A 20417-nucleotide genomic window follows, 5' to 3' on the forward strand; every position below is an offset into this window, starting at 1 on the left:
TGTGGGAGTCTCCCTGTGGACTGGCTGTGAAGACACAGGAGCCTGCAGGAGGTTCATGGGGCGGCGGGGGCGGGGGGGGAGTTGAGGGGGGGAGACCAGGGAACGAAGGTGGCTCTCCAGGCAGAGAGGCCTCCGCCAACAGCCTGTAGGGCTCCAGCAGCACCCAGCAAGGAAAGGAATTCCTCCTTTCTGGCATCGAAGGAACTGAATTCTGCCAACAGCCTGAGGAGGGTGGAAGGGGGTCCCTCTCCTGCTCAGCTCCGAGGAGCCTGCCGCTCTGGCTGACCCTGGGAAAGAGCCAGTGTGTATGTGGCTTTAAGCCTCTAAGAGTGTGGGGGTAACATTGTTGCATTGCAGTAAGTAACTAATCTGAAGCTCCTCCTTCTCTCTTTGTCTTTCTCAACCTTGAAATCCTTGTGGAAAGCCCCGAGCCTGGGCATGCTGGTGTGAACATCCCTCTTAACCATCATGAACAGATTCGGATTTCTGGCAGGAATAAGACATAAGCAAGCTGTGTACTTCTCTGCATAGCCTATTGAAAGGGGTATACTGTTGTTCATCCCAATATAAGTGATTCTAGATTGATCTGCAGGTCTTTCCTAGTAATGACAGTTACTTTTTTCCTATGGTAACGAATGAGTAACTTGTGAGAAGACACTTTCTGTAGAAATCCACTCATCATAATGCTCCCCCATTAGTTGAGCAACCATTAATGCTTTTCTAACTGCATGATCCCTTTTATAGTCACCAGGTGCCACTCCACTGTGTGGAACACGCCCTCCTGTTTATTTGCTTATCTAGTTATTTATTGATATGAGTATGGAACCGCAGTAAATGATAATTTGTTACTATCGTGATCTATTCTGATATTAAAATTGTACACCCCCTTCAGATATATCTTCTGTCCTTCTGATATATTGGCATCATTGTTAAGCCTTTCTTATTTTCTGGTAAAACAAGATTTTCAAGGTACATTTTGTACTTTTCCTGTCCCAGACCTGGATCTTTTCTCAAAGACTCCTGGCTTCTTTTTTAAAATGAAGAATGGTATTTAGTAGCCAAAATACGGGCACTAAGTGTACTCATTGCTCCTGAAATGTCATCGCTTCCAGCATCTCTTAGTGACAGAGCTGGAATATACTGTATGTTTCCATGTATAAGACGTTATTTTTTTCTAAAATCTTTAGACTAAAAACCGAGGGGCATCTTATACATGGAAGTCAGCCAAGGAGGGAGCCTGGCAGGTGCGTAGCTGCCCATACCTTGTCAAACAGGCTTCCTCCAATTACGAGCCTGATTGTTACTGACCTCAGCTGATGCCATAGTTGGAGGTGGAGGTGGAGAGATGTCAAAAAATAAAAAGATAAATACTGGTAAGCGATTGTCTTATTCTGCAAAATTCTCACTGAATGTAATCAGCTCCGCAAAAGAGCATGGAAATAGAGCTGCAGAGAGACCATTTGGACCTCCTCCCACTGAGTGTATGATCAGACAGTGGGGAAAACAGGAAGAACAACTCCTTAAGATGCCAAAAAGGAAGAAGGCCTTGAGAGGAAAACCAGCAAAATGTTTAAAATATCCATTTCTTAATTTTGGGTTGGAAAAGTGGGGGGTGTCTTATACATGGAAAAAATCCTATCCAATAAAGAGGGAATATGCTAATTGACCTTTATGCTGTTGCAAAGATGGCGGCACCCACAGCCAATAAGGATGGAATATGCTAATTGATTGCCCCACCCTCAAAGATGGCAGTGTCCACAGCCACAGATGGCGGTACCCAATCCCCTCAGCCCCACCGGCGCGCCTGCCTCCTGAGTCCCCCAGTCCCCTCAGCCCCCCAGCTGCCCAGGGCCACCCGAGGCTCAAGTAACCAGGGCCAGCCGAGGCTTGCGCTGCTGGCAGTGGCAGCAGCAGAGGTGTGATGGGGGCATCACCTTCCCCCTGAGGGCTCCCCTACTGTGAGAGGGGGCAGGCCAGTCTGAGGGACCACCCCGTCCAGTGCATGAATTTTCATGCACCGGGCCTCTAGTATGGTGTGTGTGTGTGTGTGTGTGTGTGTGTGTGTGTGTACATGTGTGCAATGACTTAAATGTGTGCAATATATATAAATTTTTAAAAATGCATATAAGATGTATACATTAAAAACTATAAGATGTTGCTGGGAGAAATTTTGAAAGACTGAAATAGATAGGTAAATATACTATGTTCATGGATTGTGGGACTTGATGTTATTAAGATGTCAATTATGAAGATGTTTTTCTTAGCATCTCACAAGGGTGCAATCAAGGTATTGGCTGGGATTGTGGTCTTAACTGAGGGTTGACTGGGGAAATGCCTACTTCTGCACTCACTCGGGTTGTTGGCAGTGTTCAGCTTCTCTCAGTTTTAAGACCGAGGTCTTTCTTGCTCAAGCTCCTTGTAGGCTGTTAGCTAAAGGTTGTCCACAGCTCTTAGAAACTGCCTGCATATGGAATTTCCCATGTGATGCGCACGCGCGCACCCACCCTCTTACACACACACACACACACACACACACACACACTGAGCTTTAACTTCATTTCAACACCATCACGTACCTCCTGGTCTTTCCCCTTCGACAGTGAGGAAGGTGGATCCCTTTTATGTGCAAATATATTTACCCAATTTTCTCGACTAGAATATAAAGGATTGATGCAAGAGACCAGATGATGCTGGGTGGTGTTTTCTGTTTGTTTATTTTTAAAGGTAAGGCAGGGACGATGCCATCACTCTTCCTATTTGTGTTACCCTTTTTGGGAAAGGAATTTGATCACCCATGGTTTTGTGTGTTGTTTTTCTACTTGGGTAATCCAAACCTTTGGCAGTAGAGGCAGATAAAAGTGAAATCCGGGGCAACCTCGAAAGGCATGTTGCAGGATTGGAGCTTCATTCTCACAGCATGGGAGAGCTCTCCGTTAAGTCATTGCACACATGTGCGTTGTAAATAGCATGAACAGTGTCCTGCGTGTTACTTCCTGGTGATGTTTGTTATTTACTTCTTCTTCAACTCACTCTAAGAGAAGATTTGAGAAGTTTAGTGCAATCCATAACAATGGGTTACAACATGAAATAACTGAGCAAGTGGAGATAATAAACTAGAGCTGGAAAATAGGAACCTGTCCCGATTATGCTTGCCTGGCAGTAGCTTTCGGTTACAAAGGGTATTGCTACAAATGTTACCTGCGTGCTCTAGAGAGAACAGTTTCAAACACCTCAGCCCAGGTGACAGGCCTTCCCACTAACCCGCCGCCATCTGTAGGGCTCAGGGCTGACACAGGGGGAAGATTGCAGGAACCGCTTTTCTTGCAGGAATTTTTCAGAAACCATCCTGGTTTCTGATCCTGTAAAATCTGATGTAATTGATCATGCATGACTTCACTCTCTACCCCTTTGCCTGCATACGGTTTGGGGTCGTGGTTACTTGCCTACAACAGCAATGCTCCAGAGAAGCTGAAGTTACAAAAGGACACTTAGTTAATGCAGGAAGAACTGCAGAGGGACTGGGAGACACTTTACAAGTTCTCATGTTATCAAGCTTATTATGTGTTGTTATGTAGTAGTAATTTCTTACACTGTTGCCAAGAACAGTTTGAAAGGAGTTTGTTGAAAGTAAGTAGTGAAATCGCTTTGGGTACATCACTGCTAATAGGTCCTTCACACCTTGTGAAACATACAAGGCCGGATTTAATTCTGCCAAAAAATTAGTTAATAGAAAAAAAAACACCAGATTAAAGTACAGGCAGGTGCTCCACGGGTATGGAGATGAGAACAAAGCAAAGGCAGACACACATTCCTTTTCGTAAAGCAGCCATAGAGATAGGACAGAGCAGGGTGGTAAGGCTGGGCCCTCTCAGAGGGCCACTTCTGAAGGGGCGCGAGTTCAGTCCAGTTCAACGTAATGACGCGGTAATTTAAACTTGGGCTAACGGGCTACTCTGCCTGTACCAGTCCCGCCCATGGTCTCAAGTTAAGCTGATGGTATGTAGGCTCCTTGTGCTCTGACTGCACACAGGGCCATCATGGTATGCCCCTTTCTTTTACAGAAAATCTTTGTCTAAGTCATGAAAAGGGTGTGTTTGATGCAAAGGCACATAATTTATAATGATTACTGCTGTTGTTATTAACATTGAGCCCAGTAAAGGCCATGTTGGAAGTCGCCCGCAAACCTGTCCGGGCGGCCCACGCCCCGACTCCGTTCAGGTGCGCTGAATGGCCGGCTCGGAGGTGGGGTCCCCGTTGCTTCCATACTCCAGCGCAGGGCACATGCCAGAGGAAACGGTCCAGGGGCATCCGTCTCCCTCTTGGAGAAACTCTCCTGGCTACCGCTCTCTGCGCTGGGAATGGGTCTCAGGTCTCCACCTCCCTTTCCTAGAAGGACACTCACGAACACCCCGTCACCTCCTGGCGACCCGAGCCCGCGCAGCGCGCAGCGCACCCCAGTGGACGCGCGCGGCCTCCAGGCCGTGGCCACCGGGCTTCCGGAGAGCCTGCTAGTCGCCGCCGTGGCTGCTGGGGAAACGGGGACTCTGGAGGCCGCTGGAGCCGGTCAGGGCCGGACCCCCGGAGGCGCGGCTGCAGCCCCGGCCCCGCCCGCCGCACCTGGAGTCGGACTCGGAGAGGCGGGGCGGGGCTGCTGGCTGGCCGGGCGCCCGCGCAGTTCCTTTGAGCCGCCGGACCCGAGCGAGGCGTGGGGGAGGGTCTCGAGGCCGAAGGCGTGGATCCGGGGAGAGACCCCAGCGGGGGAGGAACCGGTCCCCGGGAGCGCAGAGGCGGCGGCGCGGGCATGGAGCGGGCAAGCCCCGGCTGTGCGCGGCCGCGGCACCACGACTCGGTGGAAGCGTGGCTGGACGATCACTGGGATTTCACCTTCTCGTACTTTGTTAGGAAAGCCACCAGGTAAGAGGAGGGCCCGGCGGACCCGGCGGGGAGCGGAGCCGACCTGGGCTGACCCTCCCGGCTCCGTCCCCTTCCCGCAGCAGTAAGCAGCCTCGGTTCCGGGCCTTGGTTTTACGGGAGGTCCCGGTCTTGTTTGGTGCCGAGACCTCGACTTGAAGGCGAGCGCAGGCGAAATACCCGAGCGTGGATTCGGTCCAACTTGCTCTCAAAGTTCAAATACAAAAATGTTCCGGCGGCCCGGCCCCCGCAGCCCGCTTCCCGGGAGAGTTTCCTTGCGCCGCTCTCCGGCCTCCCGCAACCCAGTCCGCCTCCTGCAGCCCGAGCCTCCGCGGAGAAACCAAAACCGCCCGAGCCCCTTCCCTGAGCTCCGGAAGCACCGTCCCAGCCCGTCCCGCGGCCGCGCTCCTCCCCCGTCCCCGCGCCGGGCCGGCGGGGCGGGGAGCCAGGAGGGGGCGAGGCAGCCAGCAGCTCTGGCAGCAGCGCACAGGAGCCTCCCCGAGTGAGTGCAGCGCCGCGTCCCCTCCAGCCCCCGACCGTCCCGCGCGCCTCTTTTCGCTCGCCCTGCACCCGAGGCGGCTCTGTGGACCGGGCTCCCGGGGAGGCGGCGCGGCGTGGAGTGGACCCGGGCGGGCGGATCCCGCGCGGCCGGAGCGGCCCCAGGGCCACCCTGCCTGGTCCGGAGCCAAGGCGAGGGCCGCGCGGGGCGGGGACGCAGCTGTCCCCTGGGAGGCGCCGCGCCGCAGGCTCTGGGCGCGCGTGGGAAACGCTTGCGGAGAGTTGGGAGGAACCGAGGCTGGAGCCGGGTGACGGGGAGGAGAGCAGCGTGCCTGGCGGGCGGATTCCCGAAGCCCGCCGAGTCCGTGCGGAGCCGGGGCGCCCACAGGGCTCCCGCAGGCTGGGGCTGCCTCCACGCGACCCTCTGGGAAGGGTCCGAGCCAGCGCCGGCCGCAGGGCCGGGGGTGATGGTGGGGGAGCCGGTCCCGGCTCGGTGCAGGGATCCCACCCGCCGGCGCGAGGCCGCCGCTGTGCCGGGCGCTCCCCGCCAGGGGGCGGCTTGGCGCAGGGCGAGCGGGCGACAGGGGTGCTAGGGGCGCCGGCTCCAGTAGCCGCCTCACCTGGGCGCGGCGTCGCCCCCCGCGCTGCTGGCGTCCGGGGTCCGCAGGGCCGCGCGGTGCGCACCTCGCCTCCCACGTCTGCTATGTTGCCCTTTGGAGACAGAACGAGGTACCTCCCCAGCACCCCTCCCACTCCTGGGGCGCGGCGCCGGGCTGGGTGGCGGGTCGGTGCAGGCGGGTGGGATGCTTCACAGACCGTGGACCTGGTGACATCTGGGCCCCCCTGACACTGCGGGGTGTTACTTTGCCATCTTAGACGGGGCTCTTTCGAACCCCATTTCTCCCAAGAAACGTCCCAAGTTGGGGGTCGCCTGCTTAGGACAGATCTCATCTCCCCGGGTTAATTGCTGTGTCCGGGAAAGTGCGTCTCCCTCCCCCCTCTTGCCTTCTCCCTGGGAAACCCACGCCTGAAGCGCCCGGGGTACACCCTGAACAGAGAGCGGGTTCTTCCCGAAGGCGCTCTCTGAGAGTTTGGGGTGAGCACGGAGGCCGGCGAGGCCCAGAGTTGTCCATTGCTGTGGGGGACGGCTTCAGAGGCTTCAGCTACTCCCAGCCCATCCGTTCCCTTGGTTCCGTGTCCGGTCCCCCAGCACACTTCACCCCCTGCCCTCACTGAGCGGTGGCCACAGGATGGGGGGCAGGCAGGGGAAGGGCTGATGTTTTAAGTGCGGGGTGTGTTCTTTAGGCAGCTTATCAACAGTTGAAAGGAAAAAAGTTACTTGTTTTACAAATCAGCCTAAATGCCTCTTTCTCACCCCCTACCCCCCTTTAAAGACAAAAGTGGGGTTTTTAACTAGTCACACCTACCAACATGGGACCTTCAGAACCCACCAGAACTTTCAAGTGGTCCTTTAGTGGGAAATAAGTTGAAAATGTTACCTTCCTTTTCACGTTAGGTTTTCTCCCAATTAGCATGGGATGAAAAATCCCAGTTCTCAAAACCATGCTCAACAGGATAAAATGGAGGTTATCTGAGACTGTACTTTTCTCCGGCGGGTTTTACAGGACAGCTGATGCACTATAGGACAGCGGCTGCACACTTTCTGTGACAGAGAGAGAGAGAGAGAGAGAGAGCGAGCTCTTAAGAGAAGAGTGTATGTTGAGTTCAAATTGGAAAATGAAAGTATGTAACTGGATAGTATTTCAGGCCCTGGGTTTTAGGAGTTGCAAAGTGGTGGAAACTGCCAGTATGTAGCCAGGGTGCTTCCTAAAACAATAGTCCAGCTTGGGTCTATATTCGGGGCCATTGACTAAAATAAGAGACCTAAAGTAACAAGGAGAGGGGGGATATGAGCTGCTTATAAAATTACCAGACGTCTAAACCCAGTGTGACCCACTTGGTTAAGGTAAGAACTTACTGCAGACATGTTAACGTTACAGCCAAGATCTTGTTCTTTAACCGGAAGCTCACATTTCTTTGCTGTGTCCCCTTTAGTTACAAACACTGTGGGCGACTCAGGGGGCCCATTAGCAGCAGGTTTAAATGCACTTGGATTCCCTTGGAAAGAATCAGGCACGCGGGCGGCGCCGTTCCACGCTCTGTGCAATGCTCTCATGACGGCCACGCGCCCTTTCTGTCCTTTCCCCGGGCTCAGCGGTCCGCCCCAGCGGCAGGCATGGGGCAGGATGCGGTCCTGGCCTCCCTCCGTTCTCCTTGAAACGCCTGTGGACTGGGTCGGCCTTGAGAGCCCTTATACTGCTGTACTGTTTCCTCCAAATGCAGAGTGAAGCAACGCCTTAAAAGCTGTAGCGGGGGCAGGGAAATAGATGCTACTTAGAATTACTACCGTGTATGCGAGTTTGAGTGTCCGGTGAACAATCCATCACATAATCTATTGGCATAAAAGCTCATGGGAGGTTGTCCCCCAGCACGGAGCTCCCCCCTCGCCTGGGAGACCACCCTGCAGTTGCCTAGAGACCCGTCATGAAGGGCTCGAATGCCCCTGCTTCTCAAATGGCCCCTTCCCGGTGCAAATGCCACTGTCCCAGCTGCTGTCATTCTTGACAGCCTGTTAGAGTAACGTTACCTTTCATGAGCCACTAACCCACGCTGTGACCCTGGGCCACATGCTAGTCTGTTAATATGGGAGGGGCCGCACCATTGGCTTCTTACTGCTTTGTTTTGCGCCGGGCACCAGCTTGATAATAGCCGGCGTCTACTGCAGAGCTGGGATATTACTATTACGGGGACGAGCTTTTATGGCTGCTGGGATCAAAGTCCAGCAACAGAAGTCTCCCCTCCGGTGTGGTTTGCTGTGACAGATTCCCCTTGTCGCCGCAGAGCTGGCTGAGGTGTGGCTGATCCAGGTCCAGTATTTGGGCTTGTCTTTCTTTCTACTTTCTCTTTTATAATTATTTTTCACTTTTAAAAGCTGTAACATTTTTATTTGCATGGTATTCATATTAAAAGAGATGGTGGATAGAATATAAATCTTACTATCCACTCTTAAATATTACTGTTTCTGGCCCGGCCAGCATGGCTCAGTGGTTGAGCATCGACCTATGAACCAGGAGGTCACCGATCATGTAGGAGGCAACCGATCAGTGATTCTCCCTCATCATTGATGTTTCTATCTCTCTCTCCCTCTCCAGTCCTCTCTGAAATCAATGAAAATATATTTTAAAAAATTTTAATGACTGTTTCTGTAATTACATAGGAATGTAAACCTCACAGTTTTCAGACAAATGATGTGTTCAGCATATTTTGTTAAGCAGTCACTAGTGTTGGAGATAATAGCACTCTGTGGGCCTGGACTTAGTCTGCCTGGCATTATTTGTACATCAGAGTGGGACGAAAGTAGGTTTTCAGTTGTTCATACGGAAAATAATACAACAATGAATAATAATGCAGGAGTAAACTCCGCTCAGCGCTCCCAGCCAGAAGCCTCCTTTCGCCTCACCCGCATGGTTAAGATGGGGATTCGGGTGCAGGAACGGCCTTTCGTGCTCGTGTGTCTATAACCTGGGTGCATAGCGCCTGCTCCAAGCGGTTTTAGTGACCTGAGAGGACTTCTGTGGATGGAATAAATTCCCAGAGCCCCTGAAATGATGCCTCTCATTGCCCTTCTATCCCAGGGTTTCCCTTTCAGACCCATGCAGAGCAGTGATTCCCAACTTGGGGTGCACACCCCACAGGGGGGGCAGTTTGATTTTAAGGAGGGCAATTCGGGTTATTAACAGTGAATTTTTTGCATTTCTTATGGTTCTAGGGGCCTCCTATACAGTAAATAAATATACACTGTGACATATTTACACATTTCAGTTCTTTATTATATGTTTTGAAACTTTATTTGCTATTTTTTTATCACTTCATATTATTATTATTTTTTAACAGTTTCTTAGTGATTTCTTCCTCGGTACTTCAACTGTCCTTTTGTTCTTTTATTTTTCTCTTTCATGGATGCCATGTTCTTTGGAAGCTTGTTTAGACCAAGTTAATGGCCTTTTAGGCTTCCTCCACATGAATGGGAGTTCACTTTTTGAATAATAAGAATTATATGTCACAGGGGGGCATCTGGATTTTAGAGATGCTTTTTGGGGGGCGTGGCCAAAAAAGCTTGGGAACCACTAATGTAGAGCCTGCAGCATAAGACCAGCTTCTGAAAATTGTGCCAGAATGACGTAGCGACAGCCCGAGATGGACACTTTGAAATCACTCTCTTTGCTTCGTGTCACACAAACTTGAGGAGGCTGGCAATGCCGTTCAGGAGCATTTCTTTCAGTTTTCGGTCTGAAATGTATAAAAATCGCCACTATTTTCCCAAGACCGTGTCTTCAGCACCCCAGGGTTTTAGCACTCTGATCATGGTGTGTAACCATTTTCCTTTTAAATAAGTCCCCGGTGCCTCCTTAGTGCAGTAGGTAGTGCGTCAGTTTCATAAATAATTCCACCCACGTAGATGATCTGACTCTGGCCTCTGATATCATTTCTTTCAAAAGCGTTTGAAACTCCTTCCGAGGTGTGGAGGTAAAGAACAGAGATTGTCTTCCGCCCAGGGCCCCTTCCTCCAGATTGGAAAACACAGATTATCTTAGAACTTTGGTTCAACTTTCTCGTGTGTTGTAATAATAAGACCCAGGAAAGATTTCTTCGTAGTTAAAAAGGCTGAACGGCACTGCTTGGTATTTTTTTAGTTTATCCCCCAAACGTTTTTCAGCCTAATGATTCATTAAACCCACACTGTTGTGTGTTCTTGTTCTCAGAGCTGACTGTGGGACGCAGGCCTCTCCCGAGGATAACAGCCCTGAGGAAGGACTGCGGGACAGCTCAGTCAGTCTCCGGGTTGATTGATAGTGGAGGGTTGAAAAGGGACCAGTTCCCGGGTTGAGGATGCAGACTAGCTGTGACCTCTGCAGGGCTCCCTGTGAACGTGGTTAGCTGCACAGACACAGGTCGGGTGACCGGTGGTCCAGCTGGTGGGTGGGCCTCGGAAATACCTGTCACAGGGTCGGCTTCTCGGTAAAAAGTGCCTGCGAGCTGCAGACCTTGGAATAAAAGCTGAAGGAAGTCTTTCCACATGAGTCACTGTTTGATATTAGCTCCGTAACCGCATCAACAGACGTGGTATTCTCGTTTCATGTTGAATTGCATGTATGTACTTATGATGTAAGTGCCTCATTCGTGTTCTCTAAAAGGCAGATAGTCCGCAGTGTGACCATGTCCTTGGGGGCGGGGGGTTCCCAAAGGAAATGACGAGGGCACACCCAAGTCCTGGGCTGCTGTCATGCCCAGTGCTGACTCCCTTTTATTTTAACATTATTTCAACATGGAACTTTTAAGGTTCGTGTAAGTTAAGCACAGTTAGGCATGTGTGCAACTGTAATACCAAAATAAGTGGGTAAGTTAATTATGAATAAAATGAAAGACCTCCAACCAAATGCCACTTGACAGCATCCACTAAACACCTGCAGAGGGAACGTGGCCCCAGCTGGTGACAGAGGGCCGGGTCAGCTGCCTCTACGGCCGCTGCCCCATGATGACCCCTGCTCCCGGGGTCTCTGAACAATCACGAGACTGAGTCCTAAGCACAGCTCGTGGCTCTCCGGGTGTGCTCGGTGTGGAAGGTGTTTGCACGTCACATCCACCTCCTACGCTCTCTGTCCCGCGGGCCGGGCCGCAGCATGGCTGATGCCACCGGAGAGAACCTGGTGCCGGACTGCGGGCAGGGCCTGGGTACAGGTGGGCACCGCGGGGATGTGAAGTGCACTCCTTCCACCTTTCTTTCGTTTTACCCGCCATCGGTGCGAACACACGGAAGGAAAGCATTTTCATGGCAAAGGCACAGACCTCCATGACATACTTGCTCGGCCGGCACAGGGCTCCTGGGCCCTCGGGCTGAGGCGGCCAAGCAGCCCAGCCTCCGTGTGCGGCTCACAGCGCGTCATGGGCTTGGGAAGCAGGGCTCTCAAGGGGTGTTTCCCTTCCGATGTTGGTGAGTTTTCCTTCCAGGGACGTTTTCATGCGCCAGTGGGAGCAGCTGAAGATTCCGCATCTTGTTTACACTGGGTTCCAGCTGGCTTCACGGATGCTCTCCTAGCGGGAGAGCCTGGGGCCACCAAATAACTTCAGGCAGAGCCTTCATTCCCTCCCTCCAGCCCCAAGGGGCCGCCTCACTGTGACACGGAGTGGAGAATTTGGGGATGTCCGCAGAGGCACCCCACACCACCCCTGTTTTCTGTGACACCTGCTATTGTATGTAATATTTCCTTCATCTAAACCAGGCGTCCTCAAACTACGGCCCGCGGGCCACATGTGGCCCGCCGAGGACATTTATCGGGCCCGCCGGGAGCCGCTGCCTGTCCTGCTTAGCAGCCATCTCGTCCTGGGCCTGCAGTGCGCATAGGAATTTGTTCATATTTTTTTTTTTTAACTATAGTCCAGCCCTCCAACGGTCTGAGGGACAGTGAACTGGCCCCCTGTTTAAAAAGTTTGAGGACCCCTGAACCAATGCTTCTGGGAGGCGATGCCCTGCAGGGTTGCTGACCGTCTTGGCTCTGAGCGTCTGTTGAGTGAATGCGGGAGGTTTAACATCCCAGGGCCCAGACACTGGCTGCTGGGAGCACCCCCGTCTTTGTGACCCACATTTCCAAATGCTTCCCCCAAGGGCTGGCACCTCCACTCGCTGGGAGCTACTGTTCTAAACCCTTTAACATTTGTTTCTATTGATGGCAGTTAAGGGCCCCAGATAGGACAGACAGCTACCCTCAGACCTCCTCTCTCACAGAGTGCGACCTCTGTGCCTGCATTGGCTCCCTCTGTGAAACGGAAACACTGGCATTTACTTCCTAGGGTTCTTAAGAAATCTGCGAGCAATAACACACATTCCTATTCTCTCTTAGTAGCAGTTTTCAGCTCTCCACTCTTTTGCCTTGAGAGTCCTCGGTGCCGTAGGTAGAATCACGAACGTCCACAGTCCTCCCCAGACTAGAAGAATAGAACAGCGATTTTAGGGGCTTCGTCTCTTCCTCATCTCTGAGATGCATTTTTATTCACAGTTTCAACAGAACTTTGTGGAGTTTGTAAGGCACTGGTTGGGGGTTGGGGGGGGGGTCGGAATGGAGGCCAGAGCCTGGGTTTAGTTCCCAGCTTTGCTATTAATTAACTTGGTGTCTGGCTGGGAGTTCAGACACCTCGGCGTTAAAATGAGAGGGAGGGAGTGGTCGGGGCAGAGAAAGTCATAAAGGAACTTCAACTTCTCCTTGACTCTCCCAGGAGAGCAGAGTACCAGCTTCTCAGATGGAACTCGTCCTCCTTTAAGTACTTTCTCAGCAAGACTGGTGGGCCCAGGTCAGATTATGCAAATAATGTGACCCACACTGTCTGAAATAGCATCCAAGAGCAGGGAAAATACCTAACGTTACACTTCATGGGAGCGATTTGTGTGTTCTCGCTGAAGATAATTTTAGCAGGTCACCATCTAAGTTACCGGGCGTCCCTCCTCCGGCAGGAAGTCGCTCAGTCTTTGTAATCGGGTCCTTCATGATGAGTTCACAGACTAGTGACAAAAGCTGGGGAGAGAGGGAAGGGGTGACGTCGGAAGGGCAGACTCAATCAAGCACATGAGGGTGCACTATGTGTTCTGATCATTCAGGGTCTGCGGCTTCTTACTCGCAAATCTCTGCAGATGCTCCTGCTCCAGGGACTTGCCACGTGGCTGACCTGGAGCCCAGGTGTCAGCCTACGTACAGAATGGCCCCAGGCAGGAGCTAACCCGGCCACTGCCATCCCGACCTCCTGGAGCCGAGCGCCAGAGCCCCCGAGGGCTCTCCACCCTCCGGCTTAGAATTAGGGTCATGATGAAATGTTGCTGTGGTTCTCATGATAGGTTGCATATTTTCTCACATTTGTTGTCAGTTTTATTATATCTTTGATATTTAGAGGGGGGATTGTCCCCCAAATCTATAACTTATTTTTGAAAAAAAATTAATTTCGAGGTAGTGATGAAAAAAAAAAGTTACATTCTTGCATTTATTTTTCTCAGCTAAATGTTAGGCTCCTAATATTTATGTATTATTCAGAAAATCGTTATATGTAAGTGTAGTTATTGGTCTGGGGAGTCTGTATTCCACTTATACTTTGAGAAAATTCTTATGTTAAAACAACTTTTTGTTTTCAGTGTGACTGTTTCTGTAGAGAAATTAGTGCATTTAAATTAGGAGCTTAAGAAGCAGCAATGCTATGCCTAGTTTTTCTGTAGAAGCCTATTGAATAATTTCTTGTTATATTTACCAAAGAAAGCGCTTTTGAAAATATACCCCATTTAATATTCAATTAACTTAGAAACAATAACTACTGTGCATTAAACACTGGGGGCTGGACTCCATGCTGTCCCTTTACACGTATCATTTCCTTTAGTTCTTTAGAGACCTCTGAGGGGCAGTGCCACTGTCTCCACTTTGTAGGGAGAGTAAATAACGTCCCTAAGGTGTCACCTCCGAAAGCAGTAGTCCTGGGCTGGCCAGAGTGGCTCAGCTGGTTGGGTCATCCTGTGCACCCAAGGACTGCAGTTTGATTCCCGGTCAGGCACATACGGAAGGCAACTGATTGATTGATGTTCCTCTCTCACATTGATGTTACTCTCTCTCTCCTCTCTCTCCCCTTCCCTTCCCTTCCCTTCCCTTCCCTTCCCTTCCCTTCCCTTCCCTTCTTTCTTCTTCTTCTTCTTCTTCCTCTTTTTCTTCTTCTCCTTCTTCTTCTTCTTCTTCTTCTTCTTCTTCTTCTTCTTCTTCTTCTCTCTCTCTCTCTCTCTCTCTCTCTCTCTCTCTCTCTCTCTCTCCCTCCCTCCCTCCCTCCCTCCCTCCCTCCCTCCCTCCCTCCCTCCCTCTCTCTCTAAGCATGTCCTCAGATGAGGATTAAAGAAAAAGCAGTATTTCTGGGTGGAAACCCGTCTTTCCCGCCCGGGGCCCTGACCGCCACGCTCACTGAAGTCCCATCCATGTGAAAGGCAGCAGAGCAGGGGTTCACGGAGGTGCCCCTGGATCCTAACTCAGGACGAGGCTGACTTTCTTGCGGCCTCTGACACGCCAGCACACCACTGCCGAGGGCCAGACGCCACCCAAGAGGGTCTGTTTCCATGTATAAGTTTAGAATATAAAAGTGGAACGCTCAGACGACATTTTTAAATAGGGTGGCTGAAGACTTAAGTACTAGGCCATAGCCATTCTATTTTTAATATGAGAACCCAAATACCCTGAGTATATTTTCAAATAATTTTTTAATCCTTCGATACATTAGTTTAGGTGAGAGCACAAAAAAACACTTTAGTTGCTTTTCAAGTAGGTTGCATCTAATATTTTTAACCCATAAGAGTGATGCTTATATCACATTTTTCCTTGGCCTCGTAAACTTTCCTCCTTACACTTCTGGATGCCAAGAGATTTTCTATAAAATGTGGGTGAGGCCGTCCAAGCTTTCCCCTTTCTACACATCTGGAATATTGACTATGTATTTTAAGGCATTTCTGTCTATTCAAGAGCCATTTTGTCAGATGAGTGAGCAGTTCAGCTCTGGCTGCAAGACAATGTATGCTGTGTCTCTGGACGTGCATGTGTATGCGTGCACATGTATGTGTACATGCATGTGCACTTGTGTGTATGTGCACACGTGTGTCCCTTTGGCTAGTCCTATGTGAAATGCTGTGGGAGAGTGGGGTTCCCTGTCCTGTGAGTGAGTTTTGTGCATTCTATTTATTGCTCCTAGATAGTGGGTGTGTGGGAGGGGCTGTGGCTGGTCTAGATTAGTGGAAAATTTCTAGAACACAAACCATGCCTTGTAACGTTTTTTCCTGCGATACATTTACAATAGTCTTCAGTACAAATGAGAAAGTGGAAAAGGGAGGATGTTTTCATTCTCCCTTTTGAGAGCGTTTATGCCTTAGAGGGACCTTTCATTGTTTCAGAGAATTAGCACTGATCAATTTATCAAAATTTCTAGAAAGCAGATGAAGTGCACCCAACGTACAAAACTCCAGCCTGTGTAGTTCCCACACACAGGCATCACTATTGCGGCACCATTAACGTGGTCATTAGAGCTACCATGTTCAGAACGGTCCACCTTCCATCTCCTTAAAGAATGTAAGCACCAGGATTGTAGAATGAAATGCATAGCACTTCACGTGTGTCATTTCAATGAAATAAACTTGTTGTTACAACCATTGTAAAAAGAAATGACACTTTACCTTCTAAGCTGCCTGCCCCCATACCTCCTTTGCCGTTTTCTATCATTTACAAATGCATTTACTCATCCCTCTGTGTCTCGCGGAGGACGCCTGATGCCGGGCACGGAGAGTGCCAGGTTCAGCCTTTCCCACGAGCTGTGCCGCCCTGGCTGCCAGGCCTCGGAGAGGTGAGGGCATTTTGTGTTGCAGGGCACCCACCCGCCCGGTGGCAGCATCCCGAACGGAGCCGGGCTGTGGGTCCCAGAAAGGAGCCTCGTGGCATTGAAACATCGTTTTTCCTGTCAGATGGCCATTGCATCGCCAGTTGGAGCCACCAGGGCAGCCGTGGGCAAACTACGGCCCGCGGGCCGGATCCGGCCCATTCGGCTGTTCTATCCGGCCCGGGGAGCCGAAAGAGCGGAGGGTTCTCTTGCTCTCCCCTCCGCTCCTTTACTTTGAATTTATATTAGTTCACACAAACACTCCATCCATGCTTTTGTTCCTGCCCTCCGGTCCAGTTTAAGAACCCATTGTGGCCCTCGAGTCAAAAAGTTTGCCCACCCCTGCACCAGGGTCTCCCCTAAAGCGGCCCCCAGCGGTGCTTAATAGTCCTGCATCCCCTAAAGCAGAGCGCAAGGCGGCTAGCGGGATTGCGTTCAGCATCTGAACAGACTTGATATTTAAAATCCAAGTCACACTTATGGCAACTCATGGCGAGCTTCAGGCGGCTGCTGATGCTGTGCCTCCTGCTCCCAATTCCTATCAGTCCTCGGGCTCTTTCCTTGCTTGGGGCGTGCAGTGAGCAACGGCCACTATGTGGGCAAGGACCACGCTGTCCTAGTGCATGTGGCTGAGCGTGGGGCGCCTGCGTGGGGCTGAGCGTAGGGCGCCTGCGTGAAGTGCCTGTGTGGGGTGCCTGCATGGGGCGCCTCCATGGAGCGTGCGTCCTGCTTTTTCGGCTGAGATGGCTGTGCTGTCACTCATGCAGAGTGCGATGGGACTCCTCTTGGGGCGGGACTTAGTGAGAGTCTGTGAGGAATGACCTTTGAAGCATCAGCTTTGACCACAGAGTCAGGGCTCAGGTGCGTGCAACCGCCTTTTCCAGGCCTGTGAGGCCTGTGGTCTTGTACCAGCAGGAGTACAGCCTCCCCCAGCCCCCAGTCTCCCCCGCCCGCCCCGAGCCTCCCCCCAGCCTCTGACTGCTCTGAGTCATCACCTGCCCTGCGTGAGGGGCGTGGAGTGAGGAGGGCTTTCTCCTACTTAGAAATGAGGATGATGCAGGGCAAGAAGGGCCTGAGCAGCTGGGCTGACCCGGGTCCCCCCTAGCGGCTGCTGATGTCAGCGCTGTGGGGACTGTTACTGCGGCTGCCCTTCCACACGGAGGTGGCAGCTGGGAACTCCGGAGGCCACCTGGGTGCTGTGTGCTCTTGTTGCTGGAGCTGGAATTGGCCCTGCTGACTCTCCAGCACAGTGTGGGGTCCCACGTTCCGCCCTGTGGAGACCCCAGCCCCCCGCCTTCACGGGGCAGGTGACCGTCCGTCTTTGCAGGACGAGGTGGAGACCAGAGGAAGGAAGTGGTCCCATGAGCAGCAAACGCTGAGATTAGATGAGGATTTAGGACACGTGCTGATGAACACCGCCTCCCAGTGCTTTGTAGCCCCCAGTGCTTAGCAATCTCAGCATGAGTCTGCCTCCCATCCCTAAGAGGGTGCAATTTGCTTTTTTCTCTATTAAGTACATTAGACGCTATGGCTTTGAGAGTGAAATGAAAAGGCTCAATTTAGGGAGGAATTTGAAGCCACAAATTATTAATCCAAGAGCTTTCTATGGTCCAGTTATCCTACACGGGGTCGCAGCATGGCTGGTACAGGGGGTCGCGGTGTGGCTGGTACAGGGGGTCGCGGTGTGGCTGGTACAGGGGGTAACGGTGTGGCTGGTACAGGGGGTCGCGGTGTGGCTGGTTCACGGGGTCGCGGTGTGGCTGGTACAGGGGGTCGCGGTGTGGCTGGTACAGGGGGTCGCGGTGTGGCTGGTACAGGGGGTCGCGGTGTGGCTGGTTCATGGGGTCACGGTGTGGCTGGTACAGGGGGTCGCGGTGTGGCTGGTACAGGGGGTCGCGGTGTGGCTGGTACAGGGGGTCGCGGTGTGGCTGGTTCATGGGGTCGCGGTGTGGCTGGTACAGGGGGTCGCGGTGTGGCTGGTACAGGGGGTCACGGTGTGGCTGGTACAGGGGGTCGCGGTGTGGCTGGTACAGGGGGTCGTGGTGTGGCTGGTACAGGGGGTAATGGTGTGGCTGGTACAGGGCGTCGCGGTGTGGCTGGTACAGGGGGTCGCGGTGTGGCTGGTACAGGGGGTCGCGGTGTGGCTGGTACAGGGGTTCGCGGTGTGGCTGGTACAGGGGGTCGCGGTGTGGCTGGTACAGGGGGTAACGGTGTGGCTGGTACAGGGGGTCGCGGTGTGGCTGGTACAGGGGGTCGCGGTGTGGCTGGTACAGGGGGTCGCGGTGTGGCTGGTACAGGGGGTCGTGGTGTGGCTGGTACAGGGGGTAATGGTGTGGCTGGTACAGGGCGTCGCGGTGTGGCTGGTACAGGGGGTCGCGGTGTGGCTGGTACAGGGGGTCGCGGTGTGGCTGGTTCATGGGGTCGCGGTGTGGCTGGTACAGGGGGTAATGGTGTGGCTGGTACAGGGCGTCGCGGTGTGGCTGGTACAGGGGGTCGCGGTGTGGCTGGTACAGGGGGTCGCGGTGTGGCTGGTACACGGGGTCCTTCCTGCTCCTGCGATGATAATGTTCATGTTGGTGATTCGCTAGCCTGGAGCTCACTAACTCGCTCCGCAGAACCTGCCTTCTCTCCGCAGTCTGTGCACCAGCAGCACCAACTGGGAAAATAGGACATGGATGCACGAGGGGGCCGGCTGCAGCTCAGTGCACCGTCACGTTTGCATGTCAGAGCTACTTACGGTGAAAATCATTCATTGTTTATCTGACGCTCCGTGTCAGCTGTGTGTCCTGTATTTTCATTCACTAAACCCAGCAACTCTGAGAACGTGTCTTCTCTGCAACACGTCTGTTACATGTTCTTTCAGGGCATTGCTTTAGATGGTAGAACGTGACCTGGTTTCGGAGAGAGACATGGGACTCCGGTGCTTTAAGGACACCTCCCGAGGAGTCCGCTCTCTGAGGCCTCAGGACGGTCTTTCCCTCCGCAGTGAGTCCGTTACCCTTTGGCCATCTGACGCGAAGGAATGAAGTCAGCAAGTGAGTTGCTGGAAGTGATCTTATTCCTGGGCCTTGGGGGCCTGCATTGGACTCTGGCTCCCTCAGGGGCAGCGGGACGTCACAGGGCGCTTTTTGCATGACAAGCGTTGATGTGCGGGAACACCGGTGTGCTCATGGCCATGAGCCCCGGGTTCAAGTCCTGGCATTGCTGCTGAATGGCAGAGTGTGTTTGGTTCAGCCGTTTACTTTCGCTTCATTCTTTATTTATTTATTTAATCCTCACCTGAGGATATTTTCCCATTGATTTTCAGGGAGAGTGGAAGAGAGAGGGTGAGATAGAGAGAAACATCAATGTGAGAGAAACGCATCAATTGGTTGCCTCCTGGCCCTGACCAGGGCTGGGGCGGAGAGGAGCCTGCAACCAAGGTACATGCCTTGACTAGAATCGAACCCAGGCAGGACCCTTTGGTCCGCAGGCCAATGCTCTGTCCACTGAGCTAAGCCGGCCACGGGGCTTGAACGTCATAATTTAGATTGCCCTGGCCGGTGGTGTTCAGTGGGTTGTGCTGAGAGGTTGCTGGTTCAATTCCCAGTCAGGACACATACCTAGCCTATGGGTTCTATCCCCATGGGGAACATGCAGGAGGTAACTGACTGATGTTCCCTCTGACATCGATGCTTCTCCCTCTCCTTTCCTCCCCCTCTCTCTAAAAAAATCAATAAAGTGTATTTTTAAAAAGGCAAAATGAAAGGTAAGAAAAAGGAAAGGCAAGAAAGAAGAAAAGGTCCTTAATGCCCCGTGGTGCTGGTTTGCCCCCATGTCCTGAATACACGTACTTGTCCAAATCCCACGGAACCAAGGCAGCGAAGGAAGGAACAGCGGCGAGGTCCTGTCCCCGAGCAGGGAGGGACCCCCAGCTTCTGCAGGCCCCCCGGTACTTTCATCCTCACACCTACAGGCTCACAGCCACTTCTCCACCTTTGTTCACGCGTGTGAGTAAAAACGGAGAACACAATTCACTCCATCAGACAGCAAAATCCAGGACGGATGTAAGTTAGCTTCTGACACAATATGAACTGGCATTTGGGAGGAGCAGTCACTCAGTCATCGTCGGGGGCCTCATTCCTGTATCCCTGGTGCCCAGGACGAGCCCAGGGACCCTCCCCCTAGGGAATAATTTATTCTAGAAGCAAAGGACACTTTTAGCGGAATCCAATTAAAGCAGAAAAATATTAGTGAAAATGTTTTGATTGGGACTCTATCTTGAAAAGTGGAACTGCAGATTATGAAAGTAAATTTATATGTAATAAAATTTAGATGATCATGAACACTCAATGCTAATTTTTAGAATAAACAGTTAATTTTCTGGCAAAGCCATACCGTACACAATACCTTTACTTCCAGCTTGACGTTCACAGCTGGATCAAGAGAACCTTTTTTCTCTCCCAATATACTGCTCTTGAATTAATACGTGAAGACTTCCTCCTCTTTCCCAAGGGCCCTTCTTAATCTAG

At 52.1% G+C, this 20417-nt stretch overlaps 1 protein-coding gene across 5 annotated transcripts in view; it reads left to right on the forward strand.

The window, feature by feature from the left end:
* Window positions 1–4703: 4703 nt before the first annotated feature.
* Window positions 4704–20417, forward strand: part of PDE5A (phosphodiesterase 5A) — a gene marked incomplete at its 5' end in the record, with an annotated part of 113700 nt that continues 97986 nt past the window's right edge. For 2 of the 5 annotated variants that reach the window (XM_080674755.1, XM_080674754.1), the window contains one exon: window positions 4704–4914. In XM_080674755.1, coding sequence (XP_080530881.1) covers window positions 4802–4914 — 113 coding nt within the window. Of the gene's footprint in view, window positions 4915–6112; window positions 6139–8227; window positions 8322–20417 lie in introns of those variants that run through there. The other 3 variants (XM_080674757.1, XM_080674756.1, XM_080674758.1) reach the window with 2 other exon arrangements.

This window comes from Plecotus auritus (assembly GCF_963455305.1).
Source record: "Plecotus auritus genome assembly, chromosome: 6".
NCBI classification, from domain to species: Eukaryota; Metazoa; Chordata; class Mammalia; order Chiroptera; family Vespertilionidae; genus Plecotus; species Plecotus auritus.